The following is a 23,813-nucleotide window of genomic DNA, read 5'->3' as shown; positions in this document are numbered from 1 at the left end:
TTTTACCACAATATAAAACTATATTATCTGGGGGTGCCTGGGTGGCTCACTCAGTTGAGATCAAGGCCCTTGTCCAGTTTTGTTTGTCTGAAAGTCTGCTTGTCCCTCTCCCGCTGCCCCTCATCCCCCTCCCCCTCGTGCGTGTTCTCTAGTAAATAAAATCTTAAACAAAAACTATATCATCCTCTAACATAGTTACATATTTAATACTTAAAAGTATTTAAAGAACTGAAATAAGATAGGAGTGCTTAGTTATAACTGGAAAAGTCCCTCACTGTTTCTTATAATATGTGCAATAGTTCTGCTGAGACAGTTTTAATTAACTGATTATCTGTAATAACAGTATGTGTTCATATACTGCTGCAGGATAAATAAACCACTGTGTCTTGTTTAACAACAATGCACACACAATGAGATGCCACTATATGCCCATTAAAATGGCAAAATTTAAAAAACTGACAATACCAAATTCTGAAGAGGATATGGAACACCTAGAGATCTAGGTGGGAATGTACAATGATATAGACACATTTGGGTATAAATGTTCATGGCATCTTTATTTGTAATAGCCAAAATCAAGAAAAACTATTCATCAATAAATGAATAAATTATGCAATAAAAAACTTTCTGGGGGCGCCTGGGTGGCACAGCGGTTAAGCGTCTGCCTTCGGCTCAGGGCGTGATCCCGGCGTTATGGGATCGAGCCCCACATCAGGCTCCTCTGCTATGAGCCTGCTTCTTCCTCTCCCAGTCCCCCTGCTTGTGTTCCCTCTCTCGCTGGCTGTCTCTATCTCTGTCGAATAAATAAATAAAATCTTTAAAAAAAAAAAAAAAAAACTTTCTGATACACATATTAGCATGGATAAATCTCAGAACCATTATGTGAGTGAAAAGCCAGGCACAAAATTTAACAGAATGATCCCAATTATGTAAAATTAATCTATAGTAACAAAAAGCCAGTTAGTTACTTGTCTGGGGGTGGGGACTGACTGCAAAGGGGCATGAGGAAACTTCTGCGGGGTAACTGCTATGTTCATTATGAGGAGTTACATTATATTAAAATGCACACTTCATTATTTGTAAATTGTACCTTATTAATCACTTTTTAGATCTCTAACCCTAGTTCCAATGTTCCTTGCATTCAACTACTATAAATTATACTTTGCTAATTTATACAACTTTTGGCAATTTGGCTTCACATTAAAGGGAAAAAATCTCAGGAAAGGACTCCCTAGGGCTGATTAAGCCCTCAAGTGACCAGCATGCATAGCTTTGACTGACCTGTCACTGTAAAGTTTTAGAAGGTGAAAGCAGACATCTTGAAGTGGTCTCTGTGGGTTTTCTTCCTCCTTTATCACACAGCCAGAGTCCTCCAGGTATGCAGGAAGTGGGGAGCAGGCATACCTGTCAGCCTCAGAGGAATTCTGAAGGGAAGAATTTGATAAAACAGTATACCAGCTGTGAGTATGTTTCACTAGATGTGATCATGTATTAATAACTTAGACACATGTATTAAGAATGATGACATCCTAATGCAATGTGTCAAGGATCTTAAGTGTATTTTGTGGTGACATGGTCCACCTGTCTTCAAGGGACTATCAAAGAGTTTGGATAGCTGTCATTAAACCTCATACCTTTCTTGTTACAATTCATTCTTTTTTTCTTGTCACAATTCTTATTACACTCAGTTTCTTTAGTGTTCTCTTTCTCCTGACAAATAATTCTGACAAATGATTTCAAAGATAATGACTGTGGACAGTAAGAAAAGAACTGAAAAAATGATGGTTTTAAAAACATTAATAGTGGCGCCTGGGTGGATCAGTTCGTTAAGCGTCTGACTCTTGGTTTCATCTGAGGTTATGGTCTCAGGGTTGTGGAAACGAGGCATGGAGCCTGCTTGGGGTTCTCTCTCTCCCTCTGACCCTCCCCCTACTTCTCGTACTCTCTCTCTCTGAAGAAAAAAATAAATTAAAAAACCCCACATTAATAATACTTTTTTAAAAAAGATCTTATTTGGGGGAACTTGGATGGCTGAATCGGTTGAGCGTCTGCCTTCAGCTCAGGTCATGACCCCAGGGTCCTAGGATCAAGCCCCACACATCAGGCTCCCTGCTCAGCGGGGAGCCTGCTTCTCCCTCTTCCTCTGCCTGCCACTCTCTCTGCTTGTGCTCTCTTTCCCTCTCTCTCTGTCAAATAAATAAAATCTTTAAAAAGCATAAAAATAAAAAAGAATTTATTTATTAGATGGGGGCAGAGGGAGAGTATGAGTGCGAGGTGGGGGGAGCAGAGACAGAGGGAGAATCTCAAGCAGACTTCTCGTTGACCCAGAGTCTGATGCGTGGCTCCATCTCACGACCCTGAGACCACGACCTGAACTGAAACCAAGAGTCAGATGCTCAACCAACTGAGCCACCCAGGTGCCCCTCACAATAATAGTATTTTAACCTCAACACTGTCAAGGCATATGAATATGATATTTAGGGGCAAATTTTTCAGGCCTGCTAATTTGGACTATACCAGACTTGAGGTTGGGCTGTATCTCAGGGAATTCCCAAAGGAATAAGACAGCATTAGGAATAAAGAAAAACCCTCTCGTTTGGGGGCAGGAAAACAGCTTTAAGAAAGTCAACTGTGGAAACATCATATTAAATAAAACAGAAGCAGACACTTGGAGCAGTTTAAGAATAGCCCTGTCCAGAGGCAGGAGAAAAGAAAAGTTTCCCATCAGATTTCCTGGGTCCATTTCAATTTTATGGTACTTTCAAAAAAAGCAGTTACGAAAAAGTATTATGAAGTGTGACTTGATGTTTTTTTTTCTGCAGTACTTTTCTGGCAAAAACAGAACTCCCCCCAGTGACTCTTGGTTGGCTCTACTGGACATAAATACCTGAAATGCTTCTTCATACATGCTGAGTGCCCTGGAAATGGAGGCTGTTGGTGGAAGCAAATACCAAAGATGAACAGCCAGGGCGCGTTTCCAATCCAAAAATGAGCACACATTGATCTGCCTGTGCTCTGTGAGCTGCCATACCTGCAGGAGACAAAACTCGTCATCACAGCTATGTGTTACACATTATCAAGTTACTCACTTATTCAAGTAACATTTTACTTCTTTTTTTAAAGTAATCTCTACACCCAACACGGGGCTCAAACTCCCGATCTTCAAGATCAAGAGTTGCATGCTCTACCAACTGAGCTAGCCAGGTGCCCCTATTCAAACAACATTTTAAATGAACTAGATCGGCAGTGTTAATGATCCAAATATAAAATACGCAGCTCCCTGGTGGCAGGTGAGAGGGCGGATTTAGACTACGGGTGCTCTGAGAAGAGATGAGAACCACAGAGAGTGAACAGGAGGTCTTCTTACTGTCTACACTTGCCATCTTCTAAAACTTTGAGCTGTGCATAAATTCTGACCAGCTATTTCATTTTTGGAAAGTGACATCAAGATGTCAATCAGGCAGGCAGCAAAAGAAAACGGGCTTAAAATAATTGTGGCATATCACCCATAAAATGAACAGAAGTGGCTATTAAAGAGTGGTGCTACACGACATGAAAAAATGTCCATATACAGTCAGGTAACTTGCAGAACTGCTATGTATAACTGACTTTATTGGAATATGTACACACGTGTAAATATGCACACATACATGTTGATATAGACTTACAATAAGTCTGGAAAGAGACTACAAATTATTTACGTTGTTTACCACTAGGATAAGGGATATGGTGAATTTTAATATTTTAATTTCTATATGACCAGTTTTCGTTTACAATGTACCTGTTATACCTCTGTCATTTGAAAATACTTCCACTAAAATTTAAAAACAAGTTGTTTGGCTACGTGTCACAGTACCCAATTTACAAAGATAGCTCTTTCCCTTAACCTCAAGCCATCTTGAATTTATGAGAAAATGTATACAAGTGTATGAGAAAAGAGGAAAGTACCGGTTTTCCAGCCAACAAGGCGAAGATGCGCAGTCTCTCATCCTGGATGAAACAGTTAGCCTGGAGCTGCTGCCAGTCCACCAGCTGCATAGTAAGCAGCTCCCGGACTGACTGGCTACCCACCAGCTGGGATAAAAGGAGGGCAAGACGATGATCACCTACAACAGAAACAGTTCTCTGGTGATCACGAGGATTAACAGACTTGGGCAAACACCTGGGGGCATTATCTTATTTCTTCTAGCCCTCAGGAGGGAGAACTTTTACACTGTGACTCCTTTCTGCAGTGATGCCAAAATACTGACCAAGAACTTACCATTTTCTGCTTGGGTAGAAAATGTTCAAAGTAGTTTAACCTAAATTACATATAGACTGTATAGTGTACAGGGCTCAATGATAGATCTACTATTACTTCTGCGACCCTAGATAAGGTACTTCATCTGTAAAATGGAGCAAAGTATTATCTGATTCAAAGGTTTGTAGTGAAAACTGAGATCACATAATTGAAAACATGTCCCACTAGAATGGCACTGAGAAATGGCAAACTGAAACCTAGACAAAACACGGATGTGTGTGCTACAAAGAGAGTCACTGACTCTTTACTCTCACAGGTCTAATCATCTCTTTTACTAAAAATTTTTAAGTACAAAGGGCTGAGGCAATAAAAAGGTTTTAATTAACCAGAATGTGAGGGCATAGAAATTCCAGTTTATGCAAACTTCCAGTTAAGCTGTAAGTTAAGAGAAAAATGCTTTGTTTCAGCCCTTACTACAAACCTCCTAAAAGTCAAGTCCTTCTTTTATTTTTGTATATGGGTCAGTCTATATAAAGTACCATCTTGCCAAAACTGAGGCTCTCATCTCAAAAGTTTCCTTCACAAACTAGAGAGGCCTAGAGGAAAGAAATCATGCATCAGGAATACATCTGGAAATGTGCAGGACAAATGGTCTCTCTGTATACAGGTAATCAAAGCATGACTGGACTATGATTTATTCAGTAAGTGCTGTAACCCACTTGACCATGAGCTGCTAGTATTCTAGGTGAGTGATACTAAAAGGAAAAAAGAAAAGATTATTTCAGTGTATCTAGAGAACCCAAAAGAGAGGATTTATTGGCCAAGATGTTTAAATATCCTGGTCACTAGAAATGGTTGAGTTCAGAGCTTGATATAATACATTCATTAAGATTCTCTCTTTGCTGGGGCGCCTGGGTGGCACAGCGGTTAAGCGTCTGCCTTCGGCTCGGGGCGTGATCCCGGCGATCTGGGATCGAGCCCCACATCAGGCTCTTCCGCTATGAGCCTGCTTCTTCCTCTCCCACTCCCCCTGCTTGTGTTCCCTCTCTCGCTGGCTGTCTCTATCTCTGTCGAATAAATAAATAAAATCTTAAAAAAAAAAAAAAAAAAGATTCTCTCTTTGCTTTGATTACACAACCAACCAATTGGCTTCTGCCAAACCTTGATTTTTCACACTTTCCCACTGATGAGGACATATACTGAGCAAATGGCAGGATTCTAGGGTACTTCCTCAAGTTAATTTTAGTGTATGGTACAAGGTAAGTATATAAATTAATCTTTTGCATATGAATATTCAACTACCTCAGCATTATCTGCTGAAAAGACTATCCTTTCCATATTTAAATTATCTTGGCACTTTTGTCAAAACTCAACTGACTACAAGTGGAAGGGTTTCATATTTGAAGTCTCATTTCTATTCTATTTTTCTATGTTCATCTTTATGCCAGTGTACCACATTGTCTTGACTGCTGCAGCTTTACAGAAGTTTTGAAATCAGGTAAGTGTTGAGTCCCCCGATTTAGTTCCTCTTTTCCAAAACCGTTTAGGTTTTTTACATTTCCAAATAAGGATCAGCCTATTAATTTCTCCAAAAATGCTTATTGTAGGCATTTTGATAGAAAACGCACTCATGTACAAATCAATTAACAACACAGAAATTCCCAATCTATTAGTTCTTAATCTGAATGGTTTTGTTCCCCAGGGAACATCTGACAATGTCTAGAGGTATTTTTTGGTTCTCCCAAATGAGGGTAAAGCCATCTTATGGGCAGAAGGCAGGGATGCTATTAAGTAACTTTCAATGCCCAGGACAGCCTCCACAACAAAAATTGCCAGCCAAAAATGACAATAGTGCTAAAGCTGAGATGTATTCCATGAACGTGAAATGTGTTTCTTCGTTTATGTAGATCTTTATTTCCTCAGCACTGCTTTACAGTTACAGTACAAGTCTCATTTTTGTGACATTTATTCCTTAAGTATTTTATTCTTTCTGATGTTATTGTGAATGCAATTATTTTTCTAATTTCATTTTTGGATTGCCTGTTGCTAAGACATAGAAACACGACTGAATTTTGTATACTAATCTTGAATCCTGAGACTCTGCTGAACTAGTTTATTTAGTTCCACTGTCTTTTCTGTGGATTCTTTAGGACTGAACTATGGACATACAGAATCATGCCATCTTTGAATAGAGACAGTTTTACTTCTTCCTTCTTAATCTGTATGACTTTTGCTTCTTTTCCTTTCCTGATTACACTGGCTACAACATCCATTACAATGCTGTATAGAAATGGTGTTCCCAATCTTAGGGTGAAATTATTCAGTCTTTCAACATTATGATGTTAGCTGTGCGTTTTCTGTACATTAGCTTGGACATCGGGGTAATAACGTCATCACAGAACAAGATGGGAAGTGCTCCCTCTATTTCCTGAAAGAGCTGTAGGGGATTGGTATTACTTCTTCAAAAATAGTGCTGGTTACCAGTGAAGACATCTGGACCTTGGCTTTTCTGAGTGAAGATTTTTAGTTACTAATTCAACCTCTTTACTTGTTATAGATCTATTTAGATTTTCTACTTTTTCTTGAGTCGGTTTTGGTAATTTGTATTTTCCTAGCAATTTGTCAATTTTATCTAAGTTGCTGAATCTGATGACACAATTTCTTATAGTAGTCCCTTTTCTGTAGGGTTAGTAGTGATGTTCTTTCTTTCATGCCTGTTTTTTATAATTTGTGGTCTTCCCCCCCCCACCCCCATGATCCGTGTAGTTAAAGGTTTATAAACTTTCTCACTCTTTTCAAAGAATGAATGTTTGGTGTAATTGATCACTGTTTTTATACATTGTCATTTTCCTTGATTTCTGTTCTAGTCTTTACTATTTCTTCTCTTCTTCTACCTTTAGGTTTAGTTCTCATTTTGCTATTTTCTTAAGGTAGAAGCTTAGGTTATTGATTTGAGGTCTTTCTTCTTGCTGGATAGATATAAGGAAACACTGATAGTGTTTAAGTATTTTACATTCTTGATTGTTTAGTTGTTCTATCAATTATTAAAAGTGGAGACAGTGGGGCGCCTGGGTGACACAGCGGTTAAGCGTCTGCCTTCGGCTCAGGGCGTGATCCCGGCGTTATGGGATCGAGCCCCACATCAGGCTCCTCCGCTATGAGCCTGCTTCTTCCTCTCCCACTCCCCCTGCTTGTGTTCCCTCTCTCGCTGGCTGTCTCTCTCTCTGTCAAATAAATAAATAAAATCTTTAAAAAAAAAAAAAAGTGGAGACAGCGAAGCAAAAGTTTTTAGTAAGCTGAAAGGTAATGCCTTGCCAAAAGTTTAATCTTAAAGAAAAGAAAAAAAAGGGGGGGGAGTAGAGTCTGTGAACAAATAAATCTAAGGACCTGACTTCTGGCACTCCTTAAGATCTTCTGCTATACATATATGTGCTGGTGAGCATAACTTTATCTCTTTAATTTAATGATTCATAATCTTCTTAACTTTATAAAAGGCCAATCCTGAAGACAAATTCTCACTGTGCAAAAATATATGAAGATCACAAAAGGCTAACCATGTAGTGACAGTGGAATGCAACTGTCCACGTGTAGAAGTTCTTGATTCTAGCTTCTCCTATGATTTGTTCCTTACAATCCAAACTGGCCAAGTCCTCCAAAAATAAATTCAGTTGACAGCTCCAATTAGTTGGTTTCAGATAAGTTAGGTTTCAGTAACAAGGTTTGATCAGGGATCTCATTATACACACATAAACTGGACTATGCCATCTTTTTCTTATCAAGATCTGTCTGGACAGTTATTAAGTACTTGCTGAATGCCTCTCATTAGTGGAAGGGGAACTAAAAAAAGCTCAAATATATAATGGGAAGTCCTTAAAAAAAAAAAAAAGTAAATATCTCAGCCTGGAAATTAAATTTATAAACTTACCTAAATGAAATAAGTGAATTAACGCAAAATACCTATGTTTAAAAGGTTCAGAGTATTGCTTATAGTGGGAGGAAAAAAAGTCTAAATGTCAAAAAAGGAATTCACTAACATGGTACATTTGTAGATAAAAGAATACTAAGAAGCATTTGACTATAATATCTATATTAGAGAACATGAAAAGAACTCTCTCTCTCTCTCAATATATATATGTAGGTAGACAGCAGGGTACCATCTTTGAAAAGTTTACATGCATCTGTTGCTTTGTGTACACAAATCTTAATATACCTTGTACCTTACAAAGTAAACAGTCCAAATACAAGCTGTACATTGAAATGTATATAGTAAATACTAAAGGATTTAGGTGATTTGGGTTTATTGCTTTTTGCTTATCTGTATCTTCTAGTTTTACTACAAACGCATATGTAGCATACAAAATTAAAATAATTTTAATTAAGTAAACCTAATGCTTAGGTTCTAAAAAGAAAACTAGAAAACACAGTTCCTATTCTGAGGAACCAGCAATCTTCCTGAGAAGTCTATACTTAATTCAGGTTAGAAGACAAAGGCAAATCTACAATTAACGGGTAGGGACAACTAGTGAGTAGGATATAGAGGGGGGTGCAGAGAAGGACCATATGCCCTACCTGACTGCTGGGCCAGAGAGCAGGCCTCACTGATCCTCTTGCCTGTGAGGTAGCTGAAGACAGCCTCCACAGGCCTGTCTTTTCTGGTTAAGGAGACTTCCTCCTCAATTTGAGGTGCGGCAGTATGGGATAGCCAGCGAGAGAAAGTTCTTCTTCGCTCCAGAATCTGAATGTATTCACTAGGCTCATCCGGCTGGCTGTCAGGCTCCTTCAGATGGCCCCATAAGGCTTCACATAATGTCCATGTTAAGCTCCAGTGCTTCACAACTAAAGAAGGGACAGGAAAATAATGCTGACATGAAGTCAAAGTACATAGAGGACATCACTCTAATTGTGGCATAAAAATACATAAATTAATAAATACCCCAAACAACCACTCAAGTTGATTTCCCCTAATCTGTCACCAGCTCACTCTGCTGTGTCTTACGAGTTCCAGAGGTATGTAGTATAACTGCCTGTTCATTCCATGTTCTTGTGGTACTTATATAACAAATGTGTATCTGTGCTCCTTAAAATAGGTTCTTCTAGTTGCATTATGACTAATATAATCTCAAATGACAGAGAAAAGTCTTCCAATTTGATTTAATTCTGTTTACAAAATGCTTTAAGAAATATGAAGTGCTCTAAAAACTTGTGAGGCAGTCTTCTCTCCTGCGGTAGGCACAGCCTAACGTTTAGTGAGCCTAAATAACACTGCTGAAAGCACTTAAGAGTAAAGCCGACTCTAAACTACACGATGTAACTATACTGTAGTTACCATCTTCATTTTACAGATGAGGAAACTGAAGTACAGAGCATTAAGTAACTTGCTCAAAGTTATAGGCAACATGTAGCAGAGCCAAGACTTGAACCCAAGTAATCCGAGTCCAACTCTACATTCCTAACTTCTATTCATATTGCTCCTCAGGAAGGAAAAACAAAACAGAAGCACTGTTTACCACTAAGCCAAATAACAAGTATACATTGGGAAAATGACTCACATGTTTGAAAAGAAGATGAGACAACTGAAGCAAACATAGAGAAATGAATATACACAACTCTCAAAATGTGTGGCATGGAACAGTTCAAAATAGTCGCCATTCTTCAATAATGTTGAAATATTATGAAACGTATAATATTGTGATTTTTCTACGATTTGAAAATAGTTAAGTTTCCAAAGTAGAAAAGCCCTTCATCAAATTACTAGTTTAGAAAACCATGTCACAATAGTAATAGAAAGGTATTGGAGAGGTTAGGAAGGGAAGTTTTGAACATAAACTGCTGGGAAGACCAAGTATGGAAGAATGCGTAGGATTTAGAAAAGCAAGAAGGAATAGCTTTTTCTCCCTATGTTCTCTGGGTGGCAAAAGGAATGCAATTTCAAAAATCCAAGGAATTTGGCTATAGTTCCTGTAAACAACGACTTGTAAGTTAAAAGCCATAAGAGTAATTGTAAAAATGTTATCATTTCTCCTTCCTTGAGATTTTGCCCATTCCAACTCAACTGCAGACAAGGGTGAGCTCAGGCATCCACTCACTACATTGGCCTAAGGAAATCTGTCCTCCTATGAACACATGCTTCTACGGCAGTTCCTGAAACATCAAAGGTTAGACTACAAACAGTCCATACTCACTTTGTGCTTCCAAAAAGTCTCCTGATGCTTTCTTAACCCAATTTGCATAGTCATGAATGACAGCAACTCCTGGATTAGGGACAATGAGAGGACACAGCTCATCCACATGGACAGTGCTATGTTTTAATTTGAGCTCCAGAGGTATCTGGTATAACTGCAAGTCTTCATCTGGCTTCTTTTGTCGCAAACTGAGTTTTTCCAAGTGAACTTTGAATGGAGACTCAGTTAGGCTACAAGAGCAAATGACAAGACAGAAAATGAAGACAAGACAGGTGCTGGAATTTTCCTACAAACCTTTGTTCCTTTTTATGATTACACAGAGAGTGCAAAACATTACCCTGTGATTTTACAGAAATTGTGTTTCCTAATGTCAAACTATAATGAACTTATTTCCTATATAATGAGCAAGCAAGTTATCTGGTCCATGCATTCAGAATCCAAAGGCTTCTTAAAGCCAGGTTATAAAAAGCATGTGAATCAATACAGTTCGTCTTGGAACTGGCTTCAACATGTATCTAGACACTATGAAATCCAAGGGCCAAAAGCCATTGTGGGATACTGATTTCTCAAATTACACTTAGTAAGGTATCAAAAGTCGTGAGGCTAAGCTTATAGATACTATAGAACTGACTCTAAATTAAGACGAGTACATAATCAATCTGGCCTTGATCCGATTTGAAGACTGGTATTAACAACTTTCAAAATATCATGACATCATGCATAACCTAGGTTTAGAATCAACATTACTAATTGTGAGGTTCAAGAGATGCTGTTGTTTTGTTTCAAAGTCAACTTTAAAAACTAAGCATCATAGGTAATCAGTCATTTAATCTGTAATAAAGATAGCACAAAATTGTTATACAGAGTAAATAGGAAAATGTTATATATTTTGCGCAAAACAACTGTATGCATACTAACAACTACCAGAAACTATACATATATCTACATGAGATATATATATATACACATACACACACACACACACACATATATATGCACACTCATACACATACACATGCATAAAGTATACAGAACTGTAACCACACATATATAAATGTTAATGGTGGGGATTATGTAGTAATATATAACATAATACAGTTATCAGAGGTCATCTTTTTTTTTTTTAAAGTAAGCTCTACACCCAGTGTGGGGCTTGAACTCATGAAGCCGAGATCAAGAGTTTTATGCTCTACTGACTGAACCAGCCAGGAGCCCCTATCAGATGTCATCTTATTTCCAAATACTTATGCATGGATTATACATAGTTTATACATTCACCTTACCAGGCCCAAGATACAGGAAATGTGCTTAGTTGAGAATATACCTTATATAGGAAAACACACACACACACACACACACACACACACACACACACACACAAATATCTAAGTGAGAAAATAAGAAAAAAAGACGAATGTAACAAAAAGGATGAAAAAACCAAGGAATGCTGCAGCATCAGCTTTGGGTCTGTTACATTTCCAAATAAAGTTGAACCCCTGAGTATTATATACTCTTCATACCTTGATGATACAAATGGAGTTATCTTATTAATGTTTAGTTTTTAATTATACAAAGATCTTCTGCTACCTAAAGTTGTACTAAGAACATTTCTAGAAAGATCACAAAGCAGGGCCTTGACTTTGGTTCTCCTGACAATGAAAAGGTTTTTCTTACCTACCAAGTTGTCGTTCTCAAAAAGCATAAGGAAAATATGACTCACGATTTAACAGCTACTGGATTAGGCAGGAATCCATATTCCATAGAATCGGCAATCTGATGATTTTCCAGTTCATGAGAACCACTTAGCTGCTCTCCACTATTAGCAAGAGTCCAGTTGGGGCCCCAACCAACTCGAAATGAGCGTCCCATAAATAGGGCCATGTCCATCAAGAGCTTCCCCTTGCCATAGGTGACAGACTTTTCAAGAGGGACTAGGCCTGGTTGCCTGCGTGTACCCACGGTTTTCAACTGAACTTCAGGGGCTGGGCTGGGCACTGTAAACACAGAGGTCAGGGGTGGAGGGACAGACCAAGGGGATGTGGATGGGATATTCATCAAAGATGCTGCTCTGGGAGTACGACATTCTTGTACAGAGGCACTTGGTGAAAGAAAAGTTCCACTAGTAAACTTTGATTGTAGTAACCCACCAACTGAAACAGGGGGAAAAAAAGACTATTAGAAAATACAGTCTCTACTGCTTCTTGAACAGCAACAATCAGTGAGGTTGAAATTATAGTTTTACCAAACCAACTAAATCAGATATAGATGACAAGAAGCAAATCTGAGTCTGTGGAATACTCTTTCAACCAGGAAATCAAGGCAGGAGTTTTAGTGATGATGATGCCAACAACAATATTAACATTAATAACAAATACTACTTACTATTTTAAAAAAATAATTAAGCTCTTATCTGTGATTCGGTATAAGCCATTTGTATACACTGTTTCATTTCACTCTGCAATAACTTCAGAACGAACAACACTATTATCCTCATTTTATAGATGGGAAAACTGGGCTCAGAAAAGTGTTTAGTCCAAATCCACAAAGATACCTCTAGGGAAGTCTTGACACCAATGCTCATGCCCTCATTAGAATGCCAAATGTAACCATTTCTTAGTCCATAGAAAAAACTTAGTAAGATCAAAATTCAAATTGCTACCACTCAAATGCTCAATGCTAGACTCAATGAAACAAAAACCCACTGAGGCATCTTGAGCCCTTGAGAAGGACAGTTCTTATTACTACTGCCGGTTTTCTAATTCTGTTTAAAACAAGGAGTCAGTTACTGAAGTATGAGATTTTCATGTAGTGTCCATTACAGAAAAGGTTGTAGTGAATGTTTAATTGATGGCTCATTAGTTAAAATATTTTTAAAAAGGAAGTTAATAAGGGCACCTGAAAGAACTGAAAACTAAACACTTAAGTTTTTAAGGTAACATAAACAAATCTCTTCCTGGTAGTTCCTCTGGCATTCAAGATGTTTTGAGATTTGTTGACATCAATATTCTATCCCTAATCCCACAAGAAGAAAAACGGGAAAGCTTTAAAATCAAATATTACTTCCCTAAGAATCTGGGGAGGTTTAGGAAAAGGTAGAAATCTGACAAGTTTTGTGCATTTTAAGAGGCAATATTTGCCCCCGGAAGGCTATAAAATGAGGATTGCACAAAGAGTACAGTGCAGGACAACCCACTCATTCCTCTAAAGTGTGATAAAAATTAGAAAATCTAAGCTTACTATCTAATCCACATTCATAAGCAAATAAAAACATAACCTCAACAAAACACAAATGCTTTGTTCTCCATACAACTTCTGCATCTACACCAATAAAGCTGATTATGGTTTTTTAAAACTGGCCCACTTAACATATTTATAAGAGTACATCTCCTCTTGGCATCCTATGTCACATGCCTTTAGGGGGATATTCGCTAGAGAAGTTGACCCAGCTTAGAAGAAGACAGGTGAAGAGCAGGACTTTACAGCTTTCTCGTAAAATAGCATCGGGTACAGTACCTAAAGAACGGGATTTTGATGAGTGGGATGCTGAAATGGGGAGTCTGGGAGAACAGATTTCTTGAGAAGTATCTGCTTTAGAAGGAAGGTGACTGAAGCGGTGATCCAGGACCATATCTACATCTTCTTCATCAGCAAGCAATGATGCTTTCATGATCTAAAAAGGCAATTATCTATAGAATGAATGTGCCCCCCAAATCCAAAGGCCATAAAAGAAAAATGCAGTCTCCAATAACTAATAAATTGCTCTGCCTGAAGGCTGTGTTCAGAGCTAGTATAATATTTGTGTGGCTTACTCAATTACACTGCATGTGCCTGAAGGGTAGAAATTATAGAATACACCTCTATGTTTCTAGAGTTTCGCTAAAGTCTGGCACACAGCAATTGCTCACCTGTTTACCGAGTGATTAACTTCAAATGTTAAGACAAAGGATAAACTTATAATATGCGCAGGGGGAAGGTGAGACAGAGTCTAAAGAAACCTGTATCTACCAGGCTATTAAAAATACTTTGATGGAGCACCTTCTAGAGACTCAAAATTACCCTATGAAGGAAACAAAGCATATTTTATAGAGAAAAATCAGTGCTCGCAGATGTTAAATGACTTGCCTAAAGTCACATTGTAATAGTTGCAAAACCAGGGTTAGAATCCAGGTCTTCTGAATCTCAATATAGCCTTTCCTTTCCTTGCCAGAATGGAAAAATGAGGCCCAAACATGGGTCATATTCTTTTTTCCTCACTCCAGTAACCGCCACACAATGCTCTTCAGTGAATAATCAAGGAAGAAGACCGAGGTTATACAAGGGAGATAAAGATTAGTTTGGTTTCCTGTTGTAGTAAGGGTGGGTTAGGACTTCACCTGTAAGACATGTGGATTAATTCCCAGTGAAGATGCAATGTGTGTTGAGGCAGACACAGGTTCCTGATCCTCAGGCACGCTCTCTTCTAACATGGAATCCAAAACTGGCTCCTGGGTGATATCTACCATGTCACTGTCCAGTTCCACAACCCTCCCTAACTGCTCCACCTCTGGACTCTGGCTCTGTAGACAGCAGAAAGATCAGGGAAGCAGCATTAAATTACACCAAATAGACACAGAGCTTCTAGACCATATTTATTCAGAATATGATATAGCAACACTAGATCCTGCCAATTCTATGACAACGTGAGGTAGCATATTTGCTAAAAAGAATTTAACAGTAATTACCCCAAATCCCTCCTATACGTACTTGGGGTCCAAATACAGATTCACGAAATCACCCTTTGGTAATATCTTAAGGTCTGGTGTCTGGAACCTAAGCCCCATACTGAACAAATGGTGGTCTTTAGACAGATTATGCCTTACCTGATATAGCTAGCAAATAAAATTTTCTGATAGACACAGGGTGACTCTGCCCTCACACTGTCTTATAGCCAGAAGCCATCGGGAAAAGAGAGTAAAAGGTACAAATATCAAGTCTCCAGTAACTTTGCATTTTTTTTTTTTTAACAAAAACAACTAGAAATAAATTTCCAGTTAACACAATTTGGGGTCTGGAATTTATTTTTTGGGTGACTGAATCCTAAAGGTTAGCTGGGCTCTACATGTGTAGTAGGCTAAGACATGAGGAATGTCTACTCTAATTTCCCAAAAGGAAAAGCAAAGTAATATTAGAAGCATTTTTTTTTTTTAAATAAGCTCCACACCCAACATGGGGCTTGAACTCACGACCCTAAGATCAAGAGTTGCAGGCTTTACTGACTGAGCCAGCCAGGTGCTCCCCAGGAACAACTTTAATCTAGGAATAATTCCTTTATGTTCAAGTGCCAAGAGTTAAATTTACGTTTAAGCGGTTTTCAAGACATACCCATGACTAACAGTTTATGATTTGAAAAGGTAATAACTCAACCTGAAGCACACTGTAAAATAACTGGTTCAGTACAAATTAAGTATGTCCTAAACTTGCATATTACCCGGTAAAATGCTAAAGAGTGGCGAACCCAATTTATGAAACATTCTCAAAAAGTTTTACTAATTATTTTTCTTATCATGGTATCATCTGTAGATTATTAATCTTCCACAGTTTGGGGCTTATCTTCCTAAGAGGCCTATTTCATGCTGCTCCTCAAATGGATGCTATTATGTAACAGGTAGTTTTTAAAAATAATTTCATGATTACTTTGGCCAAAGAAACATCCATTAGTGTAACTTTTTCAACTTTAAGTATATTAAGCTATTATTCCCTTGCATTCCTGTAATAAATATCCTTACTATAAAATACCATTTAGTAAGGTATTAATACTCCTCCCATTTGTAACTAGAAAAATTAAGCTGTTGGATACATAGCAAATTGCCACTTAAGACATGAACAATCCCCAAGAACTGCTCTAACAAAATTGAAGGCTAGATAATAGTGAAAGGCAAAAATGATACTACTTTTTATCTACTGAAGAGGCTACCTTTATGCTAATTCTGGAAAAAAAGAAAATGAAAAGTAGCCGAGGTCACAATGCTCCCATTTTAATTACAGGAATTATGGGAACATTCTAACTCCAAAAGCTCCCTCATAAGTTAGTTTTTAACCAATTCACTTTCAGGAAAAGTTATCAAACTGACCCATATCCTCCGTGTCAACTTATCAGTCAGGATACCCTCCCTCTGTTGGGCTCCTATAACACCCTGTCTAAACCTGTTTTTTGATTCATCATAATATATTATGATTTCTTGCATATGCAGTATGTATTTGTCCCACCACATTGTCAGGGCTTGAAAACAGAGATTATGGCCTACTATTCTCTGTATCTATAACCAAGCACATTGTTAAAGCCAACATTCATCGAACATTTTGTCAATTCTACTGCCTAGAGTAGTGCGTGGCACACGCTATTAATATGAAGGAACAAGGAGAGGATGGGTGAAAGGAAAGGAAAAAAGGGGAGGATGGTTTCAACATACACTACTCAACAAAGAAATAACAGCAGAAAGAGATGTTCACATTTTGATGAAATCCTCCCATTCTGCCTTAAACAACTCAAGTACAGACCTAAGGGACCCAGTGTATTTTTAAGAAGTGCGCTAGGAATCAAGGTTTTATTCGCTCTACCCTCATGCATAGACTTTAAAGCTATGAGGTATCATGTAATAAGTGGATAAGGGGGAAGTGAATTACTATGAAACTATGAGGAGCTGGTAAGCTCCTAAGACCACCATTAGTGAATTGTGTTAAAGTATATCTAAGCAATTGCAATAAATTCCCCCAAAAGATGTCTGTGTACTTATTTTCAGAGAAATCTTGGGAGATCAGGTGCTTCTTCAAAGCCAGTCCTGGAAAGAAAAATAGACTAATAATAATAATAATAATAATAATAATAATAATAGAAAGGTGGCTCAGAAGGAATCAAACAAGTTTAAAAAAAAAAAAAAAAGGAAGCCCTTGGGAAATCCATGGAAAAGTAAGGCAAATACTGGGAAAAACAGCCAAACAGAATATCCCTTACTGTAATCTCTTGAAGTAGATCTTATTTATGTTTAAAACCAGCACAGTACATTACAAATCCTAAGTACACAGACAATATCTGTAAAATGACTATCTCTTTAGATATATGGAGGGTGAGGTTTCATGAGTGAAACTTCCAATGATTTTAGAAACCTTCACTTTCCATCTGAAGAGAATCTTCCTCATACAAACCAAGCTGCCAATACCCTAAAGATAAAGCATCTCTTAATCTACTACATGAAGTAATTCAAGGAGATAAATCATGACACCTTTTATTCAACAAAGGGTGAACACCCAATCCACACTCAAACAGATATTTAAATTCATACTGTTCCTCCCTCCAAATAATTTAATCTAGAGTAACTATTACTGTTGCCTGCTTCCAAAATAACTTGTTTTCTAACTGCAAAGAATGTTTTATATTAATCTGGCTCAAAAATTAGCCCTGTCAACATTACTATGTTGTCTGGAGAAAGTTCATGCCAGGGTTTCAAGGAACCACCAAACTGTGTATGTTTCTACACGTACATTCAGGGATATCACAAGTAGTATAGGACACTGCAACATTAATACCTGAAGCAAAAAGGCTTGTAGTATACATTTTATATATATGTGTAACATATATTAATTACATAAAAATATAAAATGTATATTTAACATATATATATTGACTTACTGGATACATTTAGATAGCTGCCGTTTTACTTTTAAAAAGTATACCCAAGATAAATTGGAATTTTCTTTTAAATCCTAATCTTTTTCCTTTAAAAATATTTTTGACTCATTTGAATGTACTCACCGAGTGAATAATGATAAGTTTCTGAGCAAGTCAACTAATCTGTCTCAATGATCCTGAACATAAGTTACAGTTCAGTAAGAGGTGGAGGAGGTAAAAAGCTATAGGTGAAGTCTCTGCCTGAATGCCATCTGAGGTCTTTCAACAAATGGTTCTGAAGCCTGGCCACGTATTTTAATCACCTGGGGGAAAGCATTTAAAATATAAATATGCCTGAGCCCCATGCTGTTATCTATGGAACCAAAGGTCACCAAAGTAGTGTTGCAGTCAGCTGAAAACTGGATCTCAGATCAGTATTTTGGAAATAATGCTCTAACTACCAAATGTTTCTGCAACTGCTCTGATTCACCTGTGTAACGAAGGTTTTCCTGCCAACATTTTCTCTAACTTGAAAGGCATGATGTTTTCTGGTTGCTTAGATTTACCTCTTTAGGAAAAAACCAAATCTTACGAACGAACTACAAAGAGGGAAATGAGGATATTACATAAAAGGCAGCAGGATAAAGTGACCACTAAACAAAAATATAAATCTTCCTAATGCTTAAAAAACCCTCAACTCTCATACTCCAAGAACCTGAGAAAAAAAAAATGCCAGGAGAAAAAAAAATGCCAGAGCAGACTGAAGGAACATCATGTCCCGAAATCAAGCTCCCCAGGGGGCCAGGTGACCGTGTAAAGATAGTTCATTCAGATGGCTCAAGTATTTTCCTCATGCCAAGTAAAATAAATGTAGGTCTTTGGTGCTTATAACTAAAAGCTATGCAACCACTAGCATTTCCTACCTGTCTCACTCAGGTCACTGGGCAATATGGAGGAAGACTGCTCTAATACATTAGCCTAATACCTAAACAACTCTACCCACTTCTCCCATTTCTGCTTTCCCCAGCCAAAGACCACCTTCTTCTTAAATCAAAGGAGACATCTGAAAAAGATCCCACTCATCACTGTATTCTCTTTGCCCATTTTGATCCTTACCACATCTCTTCTTCCTACAACCTGTTTCTTCTGAAATATTTTGGTGCTCTTCAAAAAGTTTTTTAATGGGTTCTCACTTACTGAAGTGTCATCACAGAAATGTACAGTTATCCCTTACTGTTTGTATTCTGGAAATTAAACAGCCTAAAAAAAAATCACTGATTGTCAAGACACATTACATAAATTTGCTCTAGTCACAGATGAAGCTTTTCTTTCACAGCTGCATCTTTAGGATCTAACAATTACATTTATTAGCAGGAATGAAGGCTGTCTGACTCTTATCCTAAGAAATACATAAAATGTAAGATTAAAAAACACTCTGGAAAGAAAGGGATTATACAAAGTATATGATTCAGAAAAAAATGAACACGGAAAACTGGAAAACCAAGTCCATTTACAGCATTTCTTTAGTTCAGAAGAGATTTCTTAGGGGTTTTATGCCATAAAGATTACGAACATAGAAGTCAATGTATATCCCATTTCCCACGTTTATCATGCCCTCCCTCACCTTATACGCGCAAATATGAACATACATACACAACAATCTTCAGAAAATGCCTCCCAAGAAATTATTTAATAAATCATAAAAATCGCACATTTCAGCAGCCATAAGAATTGTAGCACAAAAAATTCCAAAGGTCCTGCTTTTAGCAGCTGAGAGGTAGAGGATGCTTTACAAAGAAATTCTGTATTAAGTTCTCTTCCTTGAGGGAGTATGGCAGCAAAGAAAAAAAGATTTTGTAACTTGATTGATGATAAACAACATCCAAAGGAAAGTAAAACTCTTCATGAGCTGGCAGACTACCTGATATTTAAATTGCAAACCTTTCCCTACACGGACAAAAGGTTTATACTGGCTTAACAATACTGAAAGAGAATGACACAAGTAATTGCAATAAACAATACAGGCCCTCTCTCCCCAAACCAAATAATTCATTTATATTCTAAAACCTGATCTATTTTCAGAAAGATTGTATTGTTAAAATACAAATATCAAGAGGTTACCTGAAGTATAAGCAAACAACTTGAGAAAAATGGAGTTAAAAAACCCTTGCAGAAAGCTACTTGAACTTTAAAAAAACCAGGAGGTAAAGAACAAGATTAAACTGCACATCAGGTAGGCAAGAAAGTAAGATTTACTTTGTATCAACCCACACAAGCAAAATGCTATCTTAAGTTGATCACTGAGCAGAGAATTCAGCAAGTCCAAATGAAAGAGAGGGAGGTGTTTAAGAATGACAATCTGTAGAAGGAATGATCCAAACAGCATGAGAATTCTTTAAATTTCTCAATTTAAAAACAGATGCCAGGACCACCTCATGCCCTCCCTCGTACTTGTCTCAATGTGATTGCCAATACATTTGTACTCTTCAAAGTTCCAGGGGTCATAAACAGCTTTGTACTAGCTGAATGACTTCCTTTCAACTTCTGTATCATGGATTCCATTCAAATTCACTGTTCTGTCTCTACCTGGGGTGGAGGTGCTGGCTTGCCATTAAGAGCCATCTGGAATGGGGTGGCCTGGCCTGCAGGAGGCAAGGGGGCAGTCTTCAACTTCTTTGTACTAGTTTTAGATGGCCGTTCCTCCTCCTCTTCATCAGAATCCTGAAGGCCATACTTAGAAAAATGGGAGACCTAAGGGAAGGAAGAATCCAACAAAATCAATTTTTTTTAAAGATTTTATTTTTAAGTAATATCTACACCCAGCGTGGGCCTCAAACTTAAAACCTCAAGATCAAGAGTTGCATGCTCTACCAAACTGAACCAGCCAGGTGCCCCAGAATCCAACAAAATCAATTTTAACAATTATATTTCTAAGAGCTTCCATAATACTTGCCCTTGTAATCATGCAGAATTAGCTTGTAAAAAAAGAGAGCTATCAAAATATTTAAGGCATAATGAAATGTCATCTATCACATGTAAGTTTACCACTGTCCTTAGATTTAAATGTTTAGTACATGTACTAGTTGCTTATACATAAATACTAACTTATTAATATAGGAAACCAAATCTAGAAAAGCCATTACTATTTTCACATCTATATATTGCCTAGTTGTTTCCTACCGACTTGTGTTAGACCTTCAACTACTTAAATAATCCAAGTGGCTTAGAAGAGAAAGAAACCATTAGGTTAAACCATCAAGGAAGGGAGGAAGTCAACATCTTCATCCCCAGAAATCTTTAAATGAATGACAACTGAGGAAGAGTTAGTATCAAGAGACAAAAACTCTGCCTCATGCCTCTAATGATGCCATACATTGAAAAAACACTCCTTAGAAGTATCTCTAAATGCTCATAGGATGAAGTAGAGGATATGAATCATGAGCATAACGTTTTTAATAGCTTCTTACTGTTCTGGGGTTTAACAAAGATGTGTAATCTGGTCTGTTCCCTAATTTGTTAAAAAAAAAAAAAAGGAAGAATTTAAAAGAGGACCTCTTCTAACACATTTTGTCACTCTAGCCACAGTTTATAAGAACTAGGTTAAGTAACTATTATACCTTAAATACCCAAGAACCCGTTTCAGGACGGTACTCTTTGAATTGAGCTCCCTGTTTCCTTGAAACTGCTTCCAATCTGCCCTCGTAGTTGATATCAGCAAGTCGATCTGGGCTCTTTATTAAACAACGAGATGTTTTATCTGTTGGCCAAACTCCGTCCAGTGTAACTTCAGCCTTCCTGTAATGTACAACCACATAAAGTATAAATGTTCCATATTTAAGACCAGAAAGCCAAGTAGCATCTATATAAATAGCAAATAAAGGTACCTGTGTTACTCTGGAATTACTTTGCAGGTGTTTCATAAACTTGAGTCTTGCCTCCCAGGGCAGATAATCTCAAAAGCAAGGAATTACCCCCACCATCAACTAGCTCAGTATCTGGTTCAAGAGTCAAACTCCATTCATTTTAAACTACCATAGCACATCAATTATTTCCAATGAAATTTTAGTTAACACACTATACAGCCTTGACCAAATTCAGTGCTAATAGTCCAATACTAAGACCTAAGTCTTAGTGAAGGTCTTAAAGTGCTATTGTACTTAAAAACATTAATAATAGCAGCAACTACCACTGATTAACAACAAATGCTTGCAGAATGAGATATCAGGAACACCATAATATTAACCATTAAGTAATGAGTGTGAAGATGATGATAACAGCAGTAATGTACACCTTCTAATATCAATATGTGAGTTCAAGGACTGTGTTCTTTTTTTTTTTTTTTAAAGACTTTATTTATTTATTCGACAGAGATAGAGACAGCCAGCGAGAGAGGGAACACAAGCAGGGGGAGTGGGAGAGGAAGAAGCAGGCTCATAGCAGAAGAGCCTGATGTGGGGCTCGATCCCAGATCGCCAGGATCACGCCCTGAGCCGAAGGCAGATGCTTAACTGCTGTGCCACCCAGGCGCCCCCAAGGACTGTGTTCTATTCATCCTGTATGCCTCGCACCTCGTACAGTGACTAGCACTTAATAATAGATGACTTTTTTCTTCTAACTTTTATTAAGTAATCTCTACCCCCAATGTGGGGCTTGAACTCACAATCCTGAGCTCCACCAACTGACTCAGCCAAGTGCCCCTAGATCGCGTTTTAAAAAATTGACCATAATTTAAATACAATGTTCAATAGTGACTTTTTTTTTTTTTTTAAAGATTTTATTTATTTGAGAGAAAGTGAGAGACAGAGCATGAGCTGAGGGGGAGAGGTGGAGAGAGAGGGAGAAGCAGACTCCCCACCGAGCAGGGAGCCAGATGGAGGGCTTGATCCTGGGACCCTGGGACCATGACGTGAGCCAAAGGCAGATGCTCAACTGAGCCACCCAGGCGCCCCTAATAGTGACTTACCATCAAAACTTACCATCTTAACCATTTCTAACTATACCATTCAGCAGTGTTAACTTATGTTCACACTGTTATACAACCAACCTCCAAAACTTACTCATCTTTAAAATTAAAACTCTATACCCATTAAAAAACTCCCTAACTTCCAGCCACTGGCCAACCACTGTTCTACTATTTGTTTCTGTGACTCTGACTCTGCAAATGACCTTAAATAAGTGGAATCATACCGTAGTCGACTTTTTATGACTAGCTTATTTCACTTAGCATGTCGTCAAGGTTCAGCCATGCTTTAACATGTCAGGACTTCCTTTTTACGGGTATATAATATTCCACTGTGTATAAAAACATATTTTGTTTATCCATTCATCTGTCAATGGATAGATATCTGGGTTGCTTCTACCTCTTGGCTATTATGAACGGTTGTATGAACATGGGTGTGTACATATTTCTTTGAGATCCTGCCTCCAATTCCTTTGGATATATACCCAGGATATATATCTATATATGGAGATATTTATATACATACCCTTCTTTCTATTCTTTTGGAATTGATGGATCATTTTTAATTTTCTGAGGAAACACCACATTCTTTTCCATAGTAACTATCATTTTACATTCCCACCAACAATATATACAAAGGTTTCGATTTCTTCACACTCTTGCAAAAACTTGTCTTTTTTGAAATTTGAAATTTTGAATTTCAAATGGGTGTGAGAGCTCACTGTGGTTTTGATTTGTATTTCCCTAATTATTAGTGATGTTGGGTATCTTTTCTCTCTCTTTTTA

General features: G+C 37.7%; 1 protein-coding gene across 7 annotated transcripts in view; it reads right to left on the bottom strand.

The window, feature by feature from the left end:
* Window positions 1-23,813, bottom strand: part of NUP98 (nucleoporin 98 and 96 precursor) — a 123,427-nt gene that overhangs the window by 17,862 nt on the left and 81,752 nt on the right. For all 7 annotated transcript variants that reach the window (XM_040630789.1, XM_040630790.1, XM_040630791.1 and 4 more), the window contains 10 exons: window positions 21,685-21,862; window positions 20,654-20,818; window positions 14,796-14,978; window positions 13,936-14,092; window positions 12,143-12,572; window positions 10,423-10,652; window positions 8,810-9,076; window positions 3,949-4,106; window positions 2,888-3,031; window positions 1,282-1,424 (listed from right to left, as the gene is read on the bottom strand). In XM_040630789.1, coding sequence (XP_040486723.1) covers window positions 1,282-1,424; window positions 2,888-3,031; window positions 3,949-4,106; window positions 8,810-9,076; window positions 10,423-10,652; window positions 12,143-12,572; window positions 13,936-14,092; window positions 14,796-14,978; window positions 20,654-20,818; window positions 21,685-21,862 — 2,055 coding nt within the window. The remainder of the gene's footprint in view (window positions 1-1,281; window positions 1,425-2,887; window positions 3,032-3,948; window positions 4,107-8,809; window positions 9,077-10,422; window positions 10,653-12,142; window positions 12,573-13,935; window positions 14,093-14,795; window positions 14,979-20,653; window positions 20,819-21,684; window positions 21,863-23,813) is intronic.

This window comes from Ursus maritimus, unplaced genomic scaffold (genome assembly GCF_017311325.1).
Source record: "Ursus maritimus isolate PB19 unplaced genomic scaffold, ASM1731132v1 scaffold_16, whole genome shotgun sequence".
In the NCBI taxonomy this organism is placed as follows: Eukaryota; Metazoa; Chordata; class Mammalia; order Carnivora; family Ursidae; genus Ursus; species Ursus maritimus.
The sequence above is the reverse complement of the archived record's forward strand: the minus strand, read 5'-3'. Positions and strand labels throughout refer to the sequence as shown.